This window comes from Vombatus ursinus, unplaced genomic scaffold, assembly GCF_900497805.2.
Source record: "Vombatus ursinus unplaced genomic scaffold, bare-nosed wombat genome assembly UNPS02014782.1, whole genome shotgun sequence".
NCBI classification, from domain to species: Eukaryota; Metazoa; Chordata; class Mammalia; order Diprotodontia; family Vombatidae; genus Vombatus; species Vombatus ursinus.
In genome coordinates this window covers 798270-813340 of record NW_020954560.1, presented here as the reverse complement: position 1 = coordinate 813340, position 15071 = coordinate 798270, and the positions used below count along the sequence as shown (strand labels likewise).

At 39.4% G+C, this 15071-nt stretch overlaps 1 protein-coding gene across 2 annotated transcripts in view; it reads right to left on the bottom strand.

Moving 5' to 3' along the window:
- The window catches only part of NOTCH2 (notch receptor 2), a 184660-nt gene that overhangs the window by 123997 nt on the left and 45592 nt on the right, over nt 1–15071 (bottom strand). For both annotated transcript variants that reach the window (XM_027866775.1, XM_027866776.1), the window contains exon 2: nt 13713–13794. In XM_027866775.1, coding sequence (XP_027722576.1) covers nt 13713–13794 — 82 coding nt within the window. The remainder of the gene's footprint in view (nt 1–13712; nt 13795–15071) is intronic.

The window sequence follows — 15071 nt, the reverse complement described above, 5'->3', positions numbered from 1 at the left end:
GGCAGAGCTAAAGAAACAAAACAAGGAAGCAAGCGGCAGCGGATAATAGGAACCATTGATACGAATTACAGGATCTTAGCAGAGATAGGATCTTGGGATTTATTTTGTCTAATCCCTACTTGTAACATGAATACTTTCTACAACTTCTCCAACTAGCCTCCACTTGAAAACCTTTAGTGATGGGGAACTCCCTACATTTCAAGGAAGCTCATTCTCTTTTGGATGGCTCTAATTTTTATAACAGAAGTTTTTCCTTCCGCTGCATAGAAATCAGTTCTACTGAAACTTCACCTGAAGTCTTATGTTTGACATCAAGCAGAACAAAGTCTCATTCCTCATCTAAACAACTCTTCAAATATTAAAAAACAGTTATCATGTCCCAACTTATCCTCTCCCCTACAAGTCTTCACTTCTCCAAACAATCAGCTCCTTCAACCAATTCCTGGGTTAAATGTGTCCAAGTCTCCTCACCATCCTGATTACCCTCTACATACACTACACATTATCAGAGGCACTCTTAAACAGAAATTAACATAATGTTCTAGATGTGTTCTGATAATGGCAGAATATGATGAGACAATTACTTTCTTTTTTCTGCATACCGCACTCCTTTTAATGTTACTTAAGGTGACAAAATCTCCCTTGTTGAATCATATTGAGCTTGGAACCCACTAAAACTGTCAAATTTCTCTCTCTCTCTCTCCCTTCCCTCCCTCCTCTTTCTCCTCTCTGTCTTCCCCACCCCCTCTCTCTCTTCCCCAACACCTGTCTTATAGAGTATACTTGTGAAATTGATTTTGCAAAAATAATTACAGGACTTTATAATTATTCCCACTGACTTTCATTTTACTTGATTCAACCCCCTGTTCCAGACTTTCTAGATCTTTTGGGATCCCAGTTCTATCATCTAACATTATGGCTAATCTCTCTCAGTTTTGTGCCACCTCAAAATCTGATAAGCATATGTCCTTTATGACTTCATCCAGATCATCTGGATTTCAAGAAGGACGTGCGATATTCTCCCAAGCTATCCTTTCTGCACAAATGGAGTAGGTTGGATAACACAGTTAAGTGAATCTGGCTGTATTCAAAGACTGTTGATCAATGTTGACCTAAAAAGTTAACACCAAAGAGTAGAAGTTTCAAAGGGAGAGATTTCAGCTCAATCTAAGAAAATCACCACCACCACCACCACCTCCTGAACTATCCCAAACTAGAACTGCCTGCCTCTGGAGGTAGTAAGTTTCCCATGACCAGAAATCTTCCAAAAGGCTGAATGTAGTAAAGAGAATTCATGTGTTAGAGATTAGACTACATGATCTCCAAGGTCCCTTCCATCTCTATGATTCTATGGAAAAAACAAGTAATATCCTAAACTCCACGTCAGCTCTAAAATTAATTGATTTATCATCGTGAGGGAAAGGAAGCAGCAGAGTTAAGAGACTGACCTAAGAACATAAGGCAAAATGACACAGAATCTTATAAACTGAAATCCCATAATACAGACTTGCTTAACCAGAATATCCAGATAATGTAGTGTTCTGATTAAACTGATTTTAATTAATGGTTAAAAGAGAAAACTTTTAGTTCCAACCCCTACAGAATATGCAAGTTTCTAAAAAGTGTTCACCTATCAAGTCATGAGAAACTTCCAATTGCGTGATTTTATGATTAGAGCTTCTTGTCTTTTTACACACATCATAGCAGTACGACTCAGCCATTCAACATTAGTTCCTACTACTTCCCAATTCTTATGTTCCAATTAGGCTACTGCCTCCTAAAATGCTTATTCCCACTGCCACGCTTTTGCTCGTGCAGAAGCCCTTAACTGGGAAACCCTTCTTCTTTCTGTTTCATCTATCCAAAATCCTATCCTACTTGGCAGGACAAAGCCCAGTTCAAGCTTCATCTCCAAGATATGACGTCCAAATACTCTTGGTCTAGTCCACACAATCCTCTTCTCCCTTTCCTCAAATTCTATTTTTATACTTGGTACTACAAAATTAACACTAACTACATTGTCTTGTATTGTTTTCGTTTCACGGTACGCATCCTCTCTCCCCAAATAACCTATACGTTCTTCCAGGACAGGGATATAGGATCTCAAATCTATAGGGGACATATTTCACCATACACAATGGGAACACATTGTTACGTACAGGAAAGTCAGCAAATGCACGGGGCCCCTCCTATTTTTTATTACTATCCTCACATGGTGTATTCCACAAAGCACTCTTCTAGCATGCTGTGAATGCCCATAAATATTTAACCGGCAGCTTACCACATTATCCATCGAGGCCATGGAGTGGAACCCAAAAGACCCGGGTTCCGCTATTTACTTGCTGTGACTTTAGGTAAGGGATTCAGTTTCCTCATCTCACAGGTGCGTACGTTGTCCAAGCTGGAAAGGACCAAAGAGATCATCTACTACGACGGCCCCATCTTTCGGAAAAGAAAACCGAGGCCAAAGCGGCAGAGTAGAGACCGTCAGAATCCCAGTCAACATTTTTATCTCTGTGCCTCAAAGTTCACATAACGTAAGAGGCAGTAACATTTGCACTACCCACCTCACAGGATGCCGGGAAGAAACAAAGTGCTCTGAATGCTAAGGTTTTATATAAACGCGAGCTATGACGTTATCACCTTTCCTAATTAATGAAAATCCCGCAGTAGTCTAAGAGGGCATGGTCCAACTGATAACCGTACCAGCAGAGCTGATGGAAGGATGAGAAAGGGTAACTCAACAGAGCTCTCTATTTCCAGATGGCACCGCTTTGGTCTGATAACGAAGAGGCAGCTAGGCGGCACGGTGATTAGAGAAGGGAACTTGGAGTCTGGGAGACCTGAGTTCAAATCTAGCCTCAGACGTGGGTCCCTGCACAAGTCACTCAACCTCTGTCTGCCTTGGTTTCCTCATCGGTAAAATGGGGAAAATGAAAGCACCTGAGATCTCCCAGGGTGGTTGTGATGGTCAAATGAGATATTTGTAAAGTATTTAGCAAACCTTGAAGCGCTACATCAATGCTAGTTATTATTATTAGTAACTAACAATTCTATTTGTAGCTTTCAAGAAACTGAGGTCAGAAAAGGGGAATGGGAGGTATGTGAGGTCAGCCCTCACTTTGAAAATGTTCTTCAGGAGAAGCAATACCACCACCATCCTTAACACACTTCAATAAGCATGCTACTTTGATCATGTAAGGACAGCAAAATGGTTTTGGATGCTTCTCTATCAACTAGAGAGAAGCTGAACCAAGAGTCAAAGAGAAAAAAATATCTCTTTAAGGTCTCAAGATGCTGGAGCTTTGCCTGAATCTGTACTGAGCCCAAGCTAATTCCTGGGAGTCACTGTTTTGAGCAAGTCGCCATTAGGTCTTTGCTTGCCTTGTTCCTCAAACTCAATTTTTTTTTTTTGGCTAGGCAATTGGGGTTAAGTGACTTGCCCAGGGTCACATAGCTAGTAAGTGTCATGTGTCTGAGACCACATTTGAACTCAGGTCCTCCTGACTCCAAGGCTGGAGCTCTATCCACTTCACCACCTAGCTGGCCCCCTCAAACTCAATTTTTAAAAATCTAATTAATTTAAGGTTGAAAACATGGGTGTTCTAGAGAATCATTATTACCACCCTGAACTTCAATTTGGCCCTTGTTATTTACCTGCCAAGCTATCTTTAAAGATGGTCCACTCCAGAATTATTTTCCTTGCTTTAATGAAACTTTTTAAATAAAAGGCCCAGGAAAGAGATTATTCTGGAGATATATTTTTTTTAAATCAATAGAGTACACAAACTGAGAGGGTGAAGGTTGTTATTATTGATCTAGGACTCAACAATCTATTTCTAGGAAGAGGACTGAGAGGCAGTCAGGTGATGTCATTGATAAATAGTTTCCATTTTACAAACAGATGGCGAGAAACTGCAGAGGAAATTTCATTTCTCTCATACCAAAGTGAACAGTAAAATTTAACTTAGATAAAAAATCCGCTCCAACACTTCTCCGTGGCTCTGAGGTAACCATACAGTCTCAAAGGTGATGCGAACCAACCTGTAAAGACTTCAAGCATTGCCCTGGTGACAGACCGTGTCAGCTGAGGATTAGACTTGGTAAGTAGGGACAGATATCCTTGGTAATGGGAAGATGCATTCTTTGGCCAAGGAACAAATAAAAATAAAAAATGGCCCTTAGTCCCAAGTGGCCCTATTTCGCCTCAGCTGTGAAAATGGTGAAAGAGTAGAAAAAAAGGAGGGGAATGCTAAGAATCACTATTTACTTACAGAGCTTATAAGCAGCAGTTTACCTGTTGGTTACTCCAAATGTGTGACTATTGTCTAATGACCTTGGGTGGGTAAAGAGGTAAAAATTCTCAATTTCTCTTCACTCCTAGATCTATGGTTTCTGAGTTTAGAGAATTAGAGGTCCCCGTTGCTGCCTGGCACTTTGTTAACTGTGGTTGATCAGGCAAGCCAGATGTCCTAGTAGACAGAGTACTGAACTTGGAGTTGGGAGGAGCCGATTGTGAATTCCATTTCTATCATTTACTAGCTGTGTGATTCTGGGCAAGTCATTTAACGTCTGTTTGCCTCAGTTTCCTCAACTGCAAAATGGGAATAACAGCACCTATTTTACAAGGTTCTGGAGCTCAAATGAGATTCTATACACACATGTATATACACATATACGTGTACATATATACACACATACATGTGTGTACACATAAGCACTTTGTGATCTATAAAGCATAGCTATTATTATCTGCAACTGCACTGCTGCAGATATTTCCTCCACAATACACATCACAGCCTCTCCATGCCTGTTTGTCCTGTGAGATTCTTGCCCGTGTCTTCCCATACATACTTCAGAAAGGATCTACTCAAATGCACTCGAGGCCCTTTTCCTGTTTTATTTGCTCAGGGAACAATGAAGGCTACCCATGTGAAGTGTGGCTTAGTAGAAAGAGTTCCCCACTTAAGATAGGCTCAAGCCTTTAGCTGCATGACACTGAAGCTGTTTTATTCATTTAAAAAGTAGGGATGATAACCCCTGGAGCTGCAACCTCACAGGGTTAGTGTCACGTCAAATGAGATCATATGAGTAACAAGCTCTGGAAGCACTCTCTCAAAGTGAGTTCTTTCTAATTGTTGTTTCTCCTTCTTCCCGGTCATGTCCTCCATGTCTTTTATGCTACCTCTTATGACCAATGCATCATGCATTAATCCGCCCACACGATGCACCTTCCTACTGTCTTTTCCTTCAAGCTCTATCTCATTTTAATGCTTCCAAGATCAGTTTATTCCATGAGTCACAGCTCTAGAACACAACTTCAGAACACTGGCATTCAAGGGATAGGATTTTGTAGTAAAGTGCATTCAGTATCATGGGCTCTCTAGGATTGATTTAACCATCAGGACTGAAGGAAAAAAAATTCATCTTATGTAACAAATAACATTTCAAAGTAAAAAGAATACTTGGGATATTAATAGAGTTCTATCTATTCGCTGTTTTCTAGATGCAAAGCTAGGTGACACAGGAGATACGGTGCTAGACCCAAAGTTTGGGAGACCCAAGTTCAAATTCAGCCTCAGACATTACTATCTGTGTGACCCTGGGCGAATCATTTAACCTGCCTGCCTCAGTTTCCTCATCTGTAAAATGGGGACAATAACAGCCCCTACCTCACACAGTTGTAAGAATTAAATGAGATAATATTTGGAAAGCACTCTGCAAACAAATCTTAAAGAGCTATATAAATCTAGCTGTTATTATTGTTGTTGCTGTTACTAATTTATATCCATTCTTGCTAAACTTACATGAAGTCAGATAAAGCTAAAATGTGAATGTTAAAAAAGCAAGGGTTTACTAAAATATTCTTAGCCCTGAAAGACAGAATAAAAAAAGTGCTTCTTTGTACCTCTTTCTAATTGTTTTGTTTTTAAAGCAGAACCTGTCATGGAATTAATGGTGATAACACCAACCTAAACCAAAAGGAAAACATGACTTTATCGAGGGCACTGATAACCTGGAGATGGTGTGGCAAGAAGGCCGGTCAACCTGATCTTTATCAGAGACATCCACCACCTGCAGGACACAACTAATCAGTTTGCAGTTTTTTTGTTGTCAATTTTTGTTGGCAAGATGCAGCAGTACCTTTTCTGCCTCATTATTGATAACTGCTGCTGTCAGAGACTCCATCCTTAAGAAAAAACACTTGTACAATCTTCAAATTGCTAAATGTGGCTACAAAGTTATGGCGTCAGACTCTCCTTTAACAATAAATCTCTCAAGGATGTCATATTATATATATGCATATATATATGTATGTATATGTATATACACACACGTAGACATACATATGTGTATATACACACAAACATTATTTTTAAAATTTTATTTTAACCACACATTTTAACTGCATACAAGTTTAACTGATGAACCATTTAAATATGGAGTTAAAGGGGCGATGTTTCCCAGAAGCTCTTTTTTAAATCATGGGCTGAAACTGAGGACAGAGCCCTCTTCCCATATTAACAAACTATTACTTGTTTTGTGCACATGGAAACATTTAGTTGATTAGTGTGGACTGGAAAGTAAAATATCTGTGTTTCCTGGCACCTAGGTAGTTGGAAAGATAACGTGAGTGGTACCAAATTCGGCTGTGGTCATTAACGCTGCCAGAGCCAAAGAGAGAAAAAGTAAATAGTTTGAGGTTCTCATTAAATTAGTCTGTTCTGCACTAGATTTTCCATCAGCAACATCCTCTCCCTTCTTTTCCCCTAATTCCGATATCCTTTTTACATTCAACTACAGTGAACTTTTCAGAGAGAGAAACTATCTTGGAAAAATGTAGGATTACCACAAGCCAGGCTAATGCAAACGCCTGCTGTTGCTGGTGGTGGGTGCAATGTACTTGCATTAGATAAGCTTCTTGGACCTGGTGTCCTTCCCATTCTAAGTGTTGCAACTGTATGTGAAGCACAGTCCTGACCACATTTCTGATGTGAAAAAACACATTTTATAAACTCTCTCAAGTTGTTCTACCCTTCTATTTCAAAGGGCCCTTTGTGAACTATGAAAAAATACCATGTGTGTGGAAAAGGGCTGAGTCCTAGTTATATCACAAGTTGTCTTGATTTAGAGGAAAAGGAGAAAGGGAGAAAGAGAGAAAGAGAGAAAGAAAGAAAAAAGGAAATTAAGAAAGAGAAAAAAATAGAGAAAGGGAAATTAAGAAAGAAAGGAAGAAAGAGAAGGAAATTAAGAAAGAAAGGAAAGAAGGAAGAAAGGAAGGAAGATATAGAAAGGAAGAAAGAAGGGGAGGGGAGGAGAGGGAGAGACAGAGGGAGAGAGAATAGCACCATATATATTTATGTCCCGTATGTAATCAAAGTTCACACTTTCTGTAGACTACTGCTAATAAGAAATCACATAAAGAGGTTTGCTCTCTTGGGAATGTAGTATTAATGGAAATAGTACAATGGATAGAAAAGTCAAAAGGTCTGGATTCAAATCCCAGTTTTGCAGCCTTGTGCAAGCCATGCTCCTTGAGGCCTCAGTTTTCTCCTCTGTAAAAAGGGAATCCTGGGAGTAGCTTTCCTTTACAGTTCCCTTCAGCTCTAAATTTCCATGCTCATCTCTGAATCCACTAGGATAAGACACACAGAACTCCTTTTTAAAAGTATGGGAGTTAATGTTCAGGTAATTGTCTTCAAAGTTTCACAGTGAGCTGCCAAGTTCTCTGAAAGGAGTATCATGGCAATCCTCAGCAAACCAATCCAGCTGAAGGCCACACCAGCACAGCTGCCTGGCTGAGGCACTGAAGGATGAGAATGAGTAACTTCCATTTCCAGAAGGTGCTGCTTTGGTCTGAATCTGATAGTGAAAATCACACTTTGATCTGAGAACAAATAGCTGTCACTGCTTTGGTCTGAAAAAAAAAAAAAAACCAAAACCAACAACTGGACTTCTGGATCTCAACAGACTGAGGAGGGAAGGGAAGGGACAAGGGGTGTTAGATCAGCCCTCACTTCTAAATATGCTTTTCGGTGGGAGAAATATCACCCCTAGCAACCATTAGCAGTTACTCTGTGCATGCATGTACTTTGAGCAGGCAAGGCCAACAGAATAATTCCAGATGCCTCAACTTGCTAGGAGCTGGAGAGGAGCTAATCAAGAGAAAATGAGGACATTACTTCAAACTTGTTTGGGCTGCTTTTTTAAGGAAGCCTGAACCCTTCCAACTAACTCCTCCCTCCAAAGCCCTTCTAAATTCTAAGGCATCAAGCAAAATTGTTGATTAAATGTTTAATTAATACTTCTGCAACTAGGAGATTAATTTTAGGTCAAATTTAATATGGCGTAGAATTGCATTTTTTTATGTGTTGCATCTCCATTTTATTGGGGCCCCTGGGATAACCACTGAGTATGCTACTTTGATGCCTATTTTAAATGACAGTTTTGTAGTCGTTCTAAGCTTTACTTTTATGATGCTGTTGACCATATTTTTCTACCAAGTCCTTGGCCAGGAACACAAGCTCAAATTATATATAACATTGTTTCTGTGAGAAAATGGGATCCACTCTGCAATGTAATTTTCAGGAACACATGGTAAAAAGCAGGAAATTATAATAATGCCCAATTCTAGGGCATGAAGGTTGACTTACCCTTCATTTTTTTCCCCTAATGGTTTGATTCAGTCTCCACCCCCAGTTTAATACTAGCATACACATTACAGTTTTCAAAGCCTTTCATACAGATTTCCTCATGTGATCTTTGAAGGAATTAATTTGTGGTATTTATTCCCAATCTACAGATGATAGAACTGAGACCCAGAGGAGTCACATGATTTGTCCAAGATCACACAAAGTTGGCAGCACAGCCAGCACTAAAAAGTGAGAGCTCAATCAATAGGTGGTCCACCAACTTACTGGGGTCTTCAAAATGAGTCATCATCACTTAAAAACAGAGCCCCATCATCAAATCAGAGACTTCTGAACCAAACGTTTTTGAAAATGAATATCCAACACTGATGTATAGATGGAGAGAATCAATGTGGGCCAAACACATGGGGAAGAGAAGAAAAGGCCACCCCGATTCTTTTATGTGACTTGGTCCAAGCCTCAGTTTACCTTTTTGGAAAATAAGGAGTTTGGACTAGTTGATTTCTGATATTCCCTTTCAGATCTAAAGCTAGGATCTTATGAATCTTTCTGGAATCTTAGTTTCACCCTCCAAAAGACACATGAAAGGGAATAAATAAATAAAAATCTTTTAAAAGCACACACTAAAAAATCCACATTTTTAAAGTTCCCCATCCCTCTCCCCACCATCCCACCCAACTTCAGCTGCATTAGACTGTGAGTTTCTTGAAAACAGAGATTAGGGTTTGGGGGTTTTGGGGAGGGCCTTTCTTTGTATCCTTAATGCTTAGGACTATGCCTGGTACACAGTAGGTGCTTAATAAATGCTTGTTGACTTAGCAATGTTCTGTGCATTTACATTTTAGAGAAAAACTTACAAGTTACTAAGAGGTTGCAAACAATTATAGATTTGGGAGAGACAACTTCCCCTGAAACAACGCACAACATTACACAGTTGACATCGGCACAGTCACAAGGGTTTTATTAAGATCTCACAAGAACACATTAGCCACAGTAGCTGAAGAGTGTACATGATCACACAGGTTTCCCCCAGCTTTGTATCCTGGTCTACTGACATATTAACAGGACACAACGACTCCTAACAGCAAGAAAAAACAATTGAGGTGTTTATGAAAAGAATATAAAAGCCCTCACTTATCCTCATCTGTCAGCATGATGTTATCAGGGACTTCTGTAATTTCCATAAACAATCATTATATTTTAGCTGAATCAGGAGCATTATGTTCTTTGAAAAGAAAGTCTTTTCAGATACCTGCTACTTTGCAGGTATTTTCTCTCAAATCCTACCCTCCATGCTAAAGATTTGGCTTCTCCTTTTAAAAATCCACATAGCAGTCTCTTAAAACAGGCAGACTCTTACATGCCCGGGATGCCTGATACAGGTTTTTGTCAGCCTGCCAAACGTTCTAATTTTCACTTACTACTATGTGCTTTGGGTGAGCTGTTTCCTTCATATTATTTACTGATGAGCTGAGTTCCAGTATTTCCTTTTCTTCCAGAAGAAAAAAAGTCACTTTGAAAATACACATTATGATAATAACTATTATCAATGCTGTTACTTGAGAGCTCTTAATAATTCTGCATCTATGCAACATTATTCTTCTAAAACTCAACAGATTTTATGGCCCAACTAAGTCTTATTCAGATCAAAGGGTTTAGAGCTAGAAGAAACCCCAGAGAAGACATAAAGAAGAAGGGTCACAAAACTCCTCAGTGTGGCTGGAACCAGATTAAAATGTAATTGGGGAATGTTTGACAAAAATTTTTTTTTAAAAATACAATACAACATAGATAATGTGAATTTTTGCTTTCTGAAGCAAATTTATGCAGCTATAAGCTTCGACTTGAGTTTGACACCACTGATCTAGATAAGAAAAGTGAAACCCAGAGATATTAACTGGCTTGCCCAACATGACAGAGATAATGGAAAAGAACTGGGGTCAAGCCCATGGGTTTCAAATTCAGTACCCCTTTCCACTGTCCCTGGCTGCCTCTTAGGGGCCCAAGAGAAAGTGTATCATAAACAGATTTCATGCAAGACTCCACATGACAGCAGTCTGAAATTATTCTTATAGGAACACCATATGTTTTCACAAAGTTCAAACAAAGCACTCCTGATAAACATAGAGCAGACAGAAGTTATGCTACAGTCAACAGAGGCACTTCCATTCTTCTCCATCACAGCTGATGACGTAGATATTCACTTACAAACTCATTCAAAAAGGCATCTGTGAAATGTCTACCTGCACGGAGCACTGTACTAGACCCAGTACAAAAGAATCAAGTTCTCAAGGGATGACAGTACTCATTATCCAAGTCAAAGGCGTAGTTACTAAAAAGTCAGAACATAAAGCAGGTAGTTCAAACAAGAGAGCAGACCAGTTCTAAAGGCGTGAGATTTGACTACTACTCTTCTCTTTCTCTATCATTTCCTCCATTCTTGGTCAAAAAAGTATCCCACTTGTTTCTCTAGCCAAATAAATAAATCAGCAGACCACTATTTTTAGATGGTATTTAGTGGGTAACCAATTTATAACCTTACCTTTTATTCCAATGTAAACGATGTGCAAGCATGACTTGCTGTTATACCACCTTCAAAGAAATGTTCATATTTAGTTAAAAAGAGTTGCTGTTGCTATTAAGTGGTTTTTCACCATATCCAATCCTTTGTGACCTCTTTTAGAGTTTTCTTGGCAAGAATACTGCAGTGGGTTGCCATTTCCTTCTCCAGTTCATCTGACCAATAAGGAAACTGAGGCAAACAGGATTAAGTGACTTGCCAAGGGTAACACAGCCACAATTGAACTTAAGTCCTCCTGTCTCCAGGGCTGACCACCTAGCTGTTTTAGTTAAAAAGAGTATTTTCTGCCTAAAAATGGCTCATTTTCTAGCACTAAAACTCCAAATCCAAATGCCTAAGAAGACTGATTGAAAAATTGTTATAAATTCACTTATGATGTATAATCATTATTAGGCAGTAGCTACAGATTAAAAAGTTAAGACGACCATAAATTAGCCTAACTCATCTCGATAGGACTTTTGTGAAACTCGAAATGACATACTGTATGTAAAAGTACTCTGTAACCCTGTAAATAATGTTTTATTATGCGAATGTTATTTTATTTATTTATAAGTTATTTTATTTATCATTTCATGTGTTTATCAAGTTGTACGATAACTAGAAAATATAGAAGGAATGTGCAAAGTTCCCAACAACTGGGGGAACAGCTAAAAAAGACTGTTACATATGGATGTAATGGCAGATTACATGCCAATAAGACTACAAGGAGATACCTGAAGATCTAGATGAATCGGAATCAAAACAATATGCATGATAGGTATCCCCATCAGTAAAATGAAGGGACTGGAGTTGAGTACAATACAAACGGTGATAGTTCTGGGTCAGAAGACCTGGGTTTCAATTTCACCCCTGACGCCTACCACTTGACTTCTGTGTGTGACCTTCAGCAAGTCACTTAACAACTTCTGTGGGCCACGGTTTCCTCATCTGTGAAGTAAGGTGGTAGGACCAGATGTTCTCTGAGTTCCCCTTCAGCCCTAAATCTATGACCCTTTGACCTCTAATGTTTCTTCCAGCTATAAAAGTCTCTAACAAGGTAAAAAAAAATTACAGTTATATATTTATAACAGCGACATCAGAATTTTTTTAAACTATACAAGGAAAAGAGATCAGAAGAAGACAGAAAAAATTGGACATTTCTGTTATTATTTTGTTAAAGTTAATGTTTTCTTTAAAAATAAATTGAAAATAAACTTAGAATTTATAGTTTTATGTATAATTATTTTTTTATTTTTCTTAACTGATGGAATGTTTGCTTTTGTTAATGGTTACTAAGTTTAGAAGAAAAATGTTAAACCATTTTAAAGGGTTTTTTTTGCTAGCAAAACAAGAAATTCCACATACCAATCCTTATTTTGCCATTAATTTCCATTACAAAATTGGAAATGTGTTGCTGTAGAGTGAAATTCATACCCAGGATATTGTGGAAGTGGAGGACACATGGTGATCAGCAGATGAAACCATAATGTCCCATTCAGGAATACCAGAATGGTTGGTTATAAAACTGAGTTTGTAGCAATCATGGCTGTATGAAGGAAGAAACTGGCCATTCTTGGGCTACTGGTCTAGACTCCAAGCAGGTGTGGGGAAAAGGGAGGGAGAGAGGAAGAAGAACATGGCCATGTGGGTTTGGAGCATGAAAGAAAAGGGCTCTGACCTCAGTCTCACAACACCGTAGGGTTTATTTATACAGAGAACTAAAACGAGTATTTAAATTGGATTTTAGAGACTGGCACAAGGCTGATGGGTCTGGCTTAAGGATCTGACTTAGATGACAGGAAGGAGAAATTGGATCCAACTATAGAATCTGGAATCAATGAGTTACAGAATCAAAAACTCCAAAGAGGTCTGGAGGTCTCCAGGGCCACCTTATCCAACAGAGAACAAGAATCCCCTCTTACAATATGCTTGGAAAATAGGCAAGCAGCCTTTACTTGCAAACCTCCAGTGAGGGATGGCTCACTACCTCCCAAGGCAGTCCCATTCCACCTTTGAATACCTGTAACTGTTAGCAATTCTGCCTTACAGCAAGCCTACATTTACCTCTTTGTAACTTTTATATCCATTGCTCCTGGAGAGCAGACTCTCTGGGACCAAGTAGAATAAACCTAATCCCTCTTTCAGGAGACAAACCCATCAAATTTGAAGATAGCTAATGCTTACTTACTACAAGGGGTTATTTAACAAGCAAAGGAAAAACAGGGGTAGAGACAATCGAGATACGATATAGTTAACTTCTCAAATTTGTCTAAAAATATTTCCAACCCATCCCCTAAAAAATATTCCCAACCCATCCCCCCAAAAGAAAAATCTCTTTTATTGGTCAAAAAAAAAATCCCTTTACATCCAATTTAAATATTGAAGAATGAAATAATGGAACAAATCTAATTTAGTGTTCTAAATCTTTGGGAAAAGATGAGAGAAAGTTGTAGATGAAAGACGTAGTTGTAGAAAGACTAGAAACTTCAGGTTGTACTTACTCGCAGTATCCTGTACCATTATTGTAGGTAACACATTTTCCTTCATTTACACAGGGCTTGAAAGCATCTCGACATTGTATTGCTTTAAAAAGAAAACACACAAAATATAAATTAGATGGGTCACTAACGACTACCTTCATATATTCTAGGATCCATTCCAGACCAGCCCTCAAATTTCAATCAGAGCTGGAATTCATTCCCGCTACAACTACGACACCCAACAAACACCTAACGGAGGCACGGTCTCAGACTCGATCCAAGAAAGGGACTCTCTCCTCATTGGCAATTTGCTTTTTGGTCATAATTGGTGAAGCACTCCATTCCAGGGCAGCCTGGAAGAAAGGATCCCTCTGATTGCAGCAAGCTTCAGAGGAGCGTTCTGACAATTCACCAGGGAAGAGGGAGGGATAACTGGGAAGGAAATTTGTTATTGCCTCTGACAGGAGCACAATCCAAACTTCAGGGAGATTTTTAGAAGCTTCAGAACCATTCCCTCCAATCTGCCTTCAATTTACCCCTCCGCATTTTACTATATCTTCTATATTACAGATAAGCCATCTTCCCAAAGCCAACCATTCCAAGCCTCCTATAAAACGACAGGCTCCATTCTGATTTCATACTACTTCCCTTCACTTATTCTTGTTGTTGTTTAGTTGTTCAGTCACGTACAACTCTTCGTGACCCCATGGGTCTATCTGGGTTTTCCAGCAAAGATACTGTAGTGGTTTGCCATTTCCTTCTCCAGTGGATTAAGAGAAACAGGTTAAGTGACTTGCCCAGGGTCACACAGCTAGAAGTGCATGAAGCCAGATTTGAACTCACATCTTCCTGGCTCCAGGACCAGTACTCTAACCACTGAGCAACCTACCTGCGCCCTCACTTAGTTGATGCATCAGTAAAACTGCATTACTCTTGATGCCCCATTCTCACCCTGCCCGTGTCCATCTCCTGTCCTCTATGACCTCCATTCCATCTTCCTTAAAGGTCTGAGTCGGTTACCACTTCTCCCAAAAGCTCCCCCGCCGAAAGTGAGCTTTCCCTCTTTGAATGCCTATAGCATTTTTTCTGGGCCTTTCTTCTCCACACATTTATTCGTACATTTGTCCTGCTCCTCCTCTTCTCCCCCATTAGACTATAAGCACCCTAACAGCAGTTCATCCTCCCTACTTACCCCAAGTACTTAATTGATGTCTATTGATTGAAGTGAATAATCATATCTCATATTAAGGATTTCTGAGTGGGTCTCAGGGCAGAAGATAGAAAAGCTGGCACAATCAAACCACTCATCCATTCATCTATCCACCCATCCATCCATCCACTCATCCATCCACCCATCTACCCATCCACTCATCTATCCAC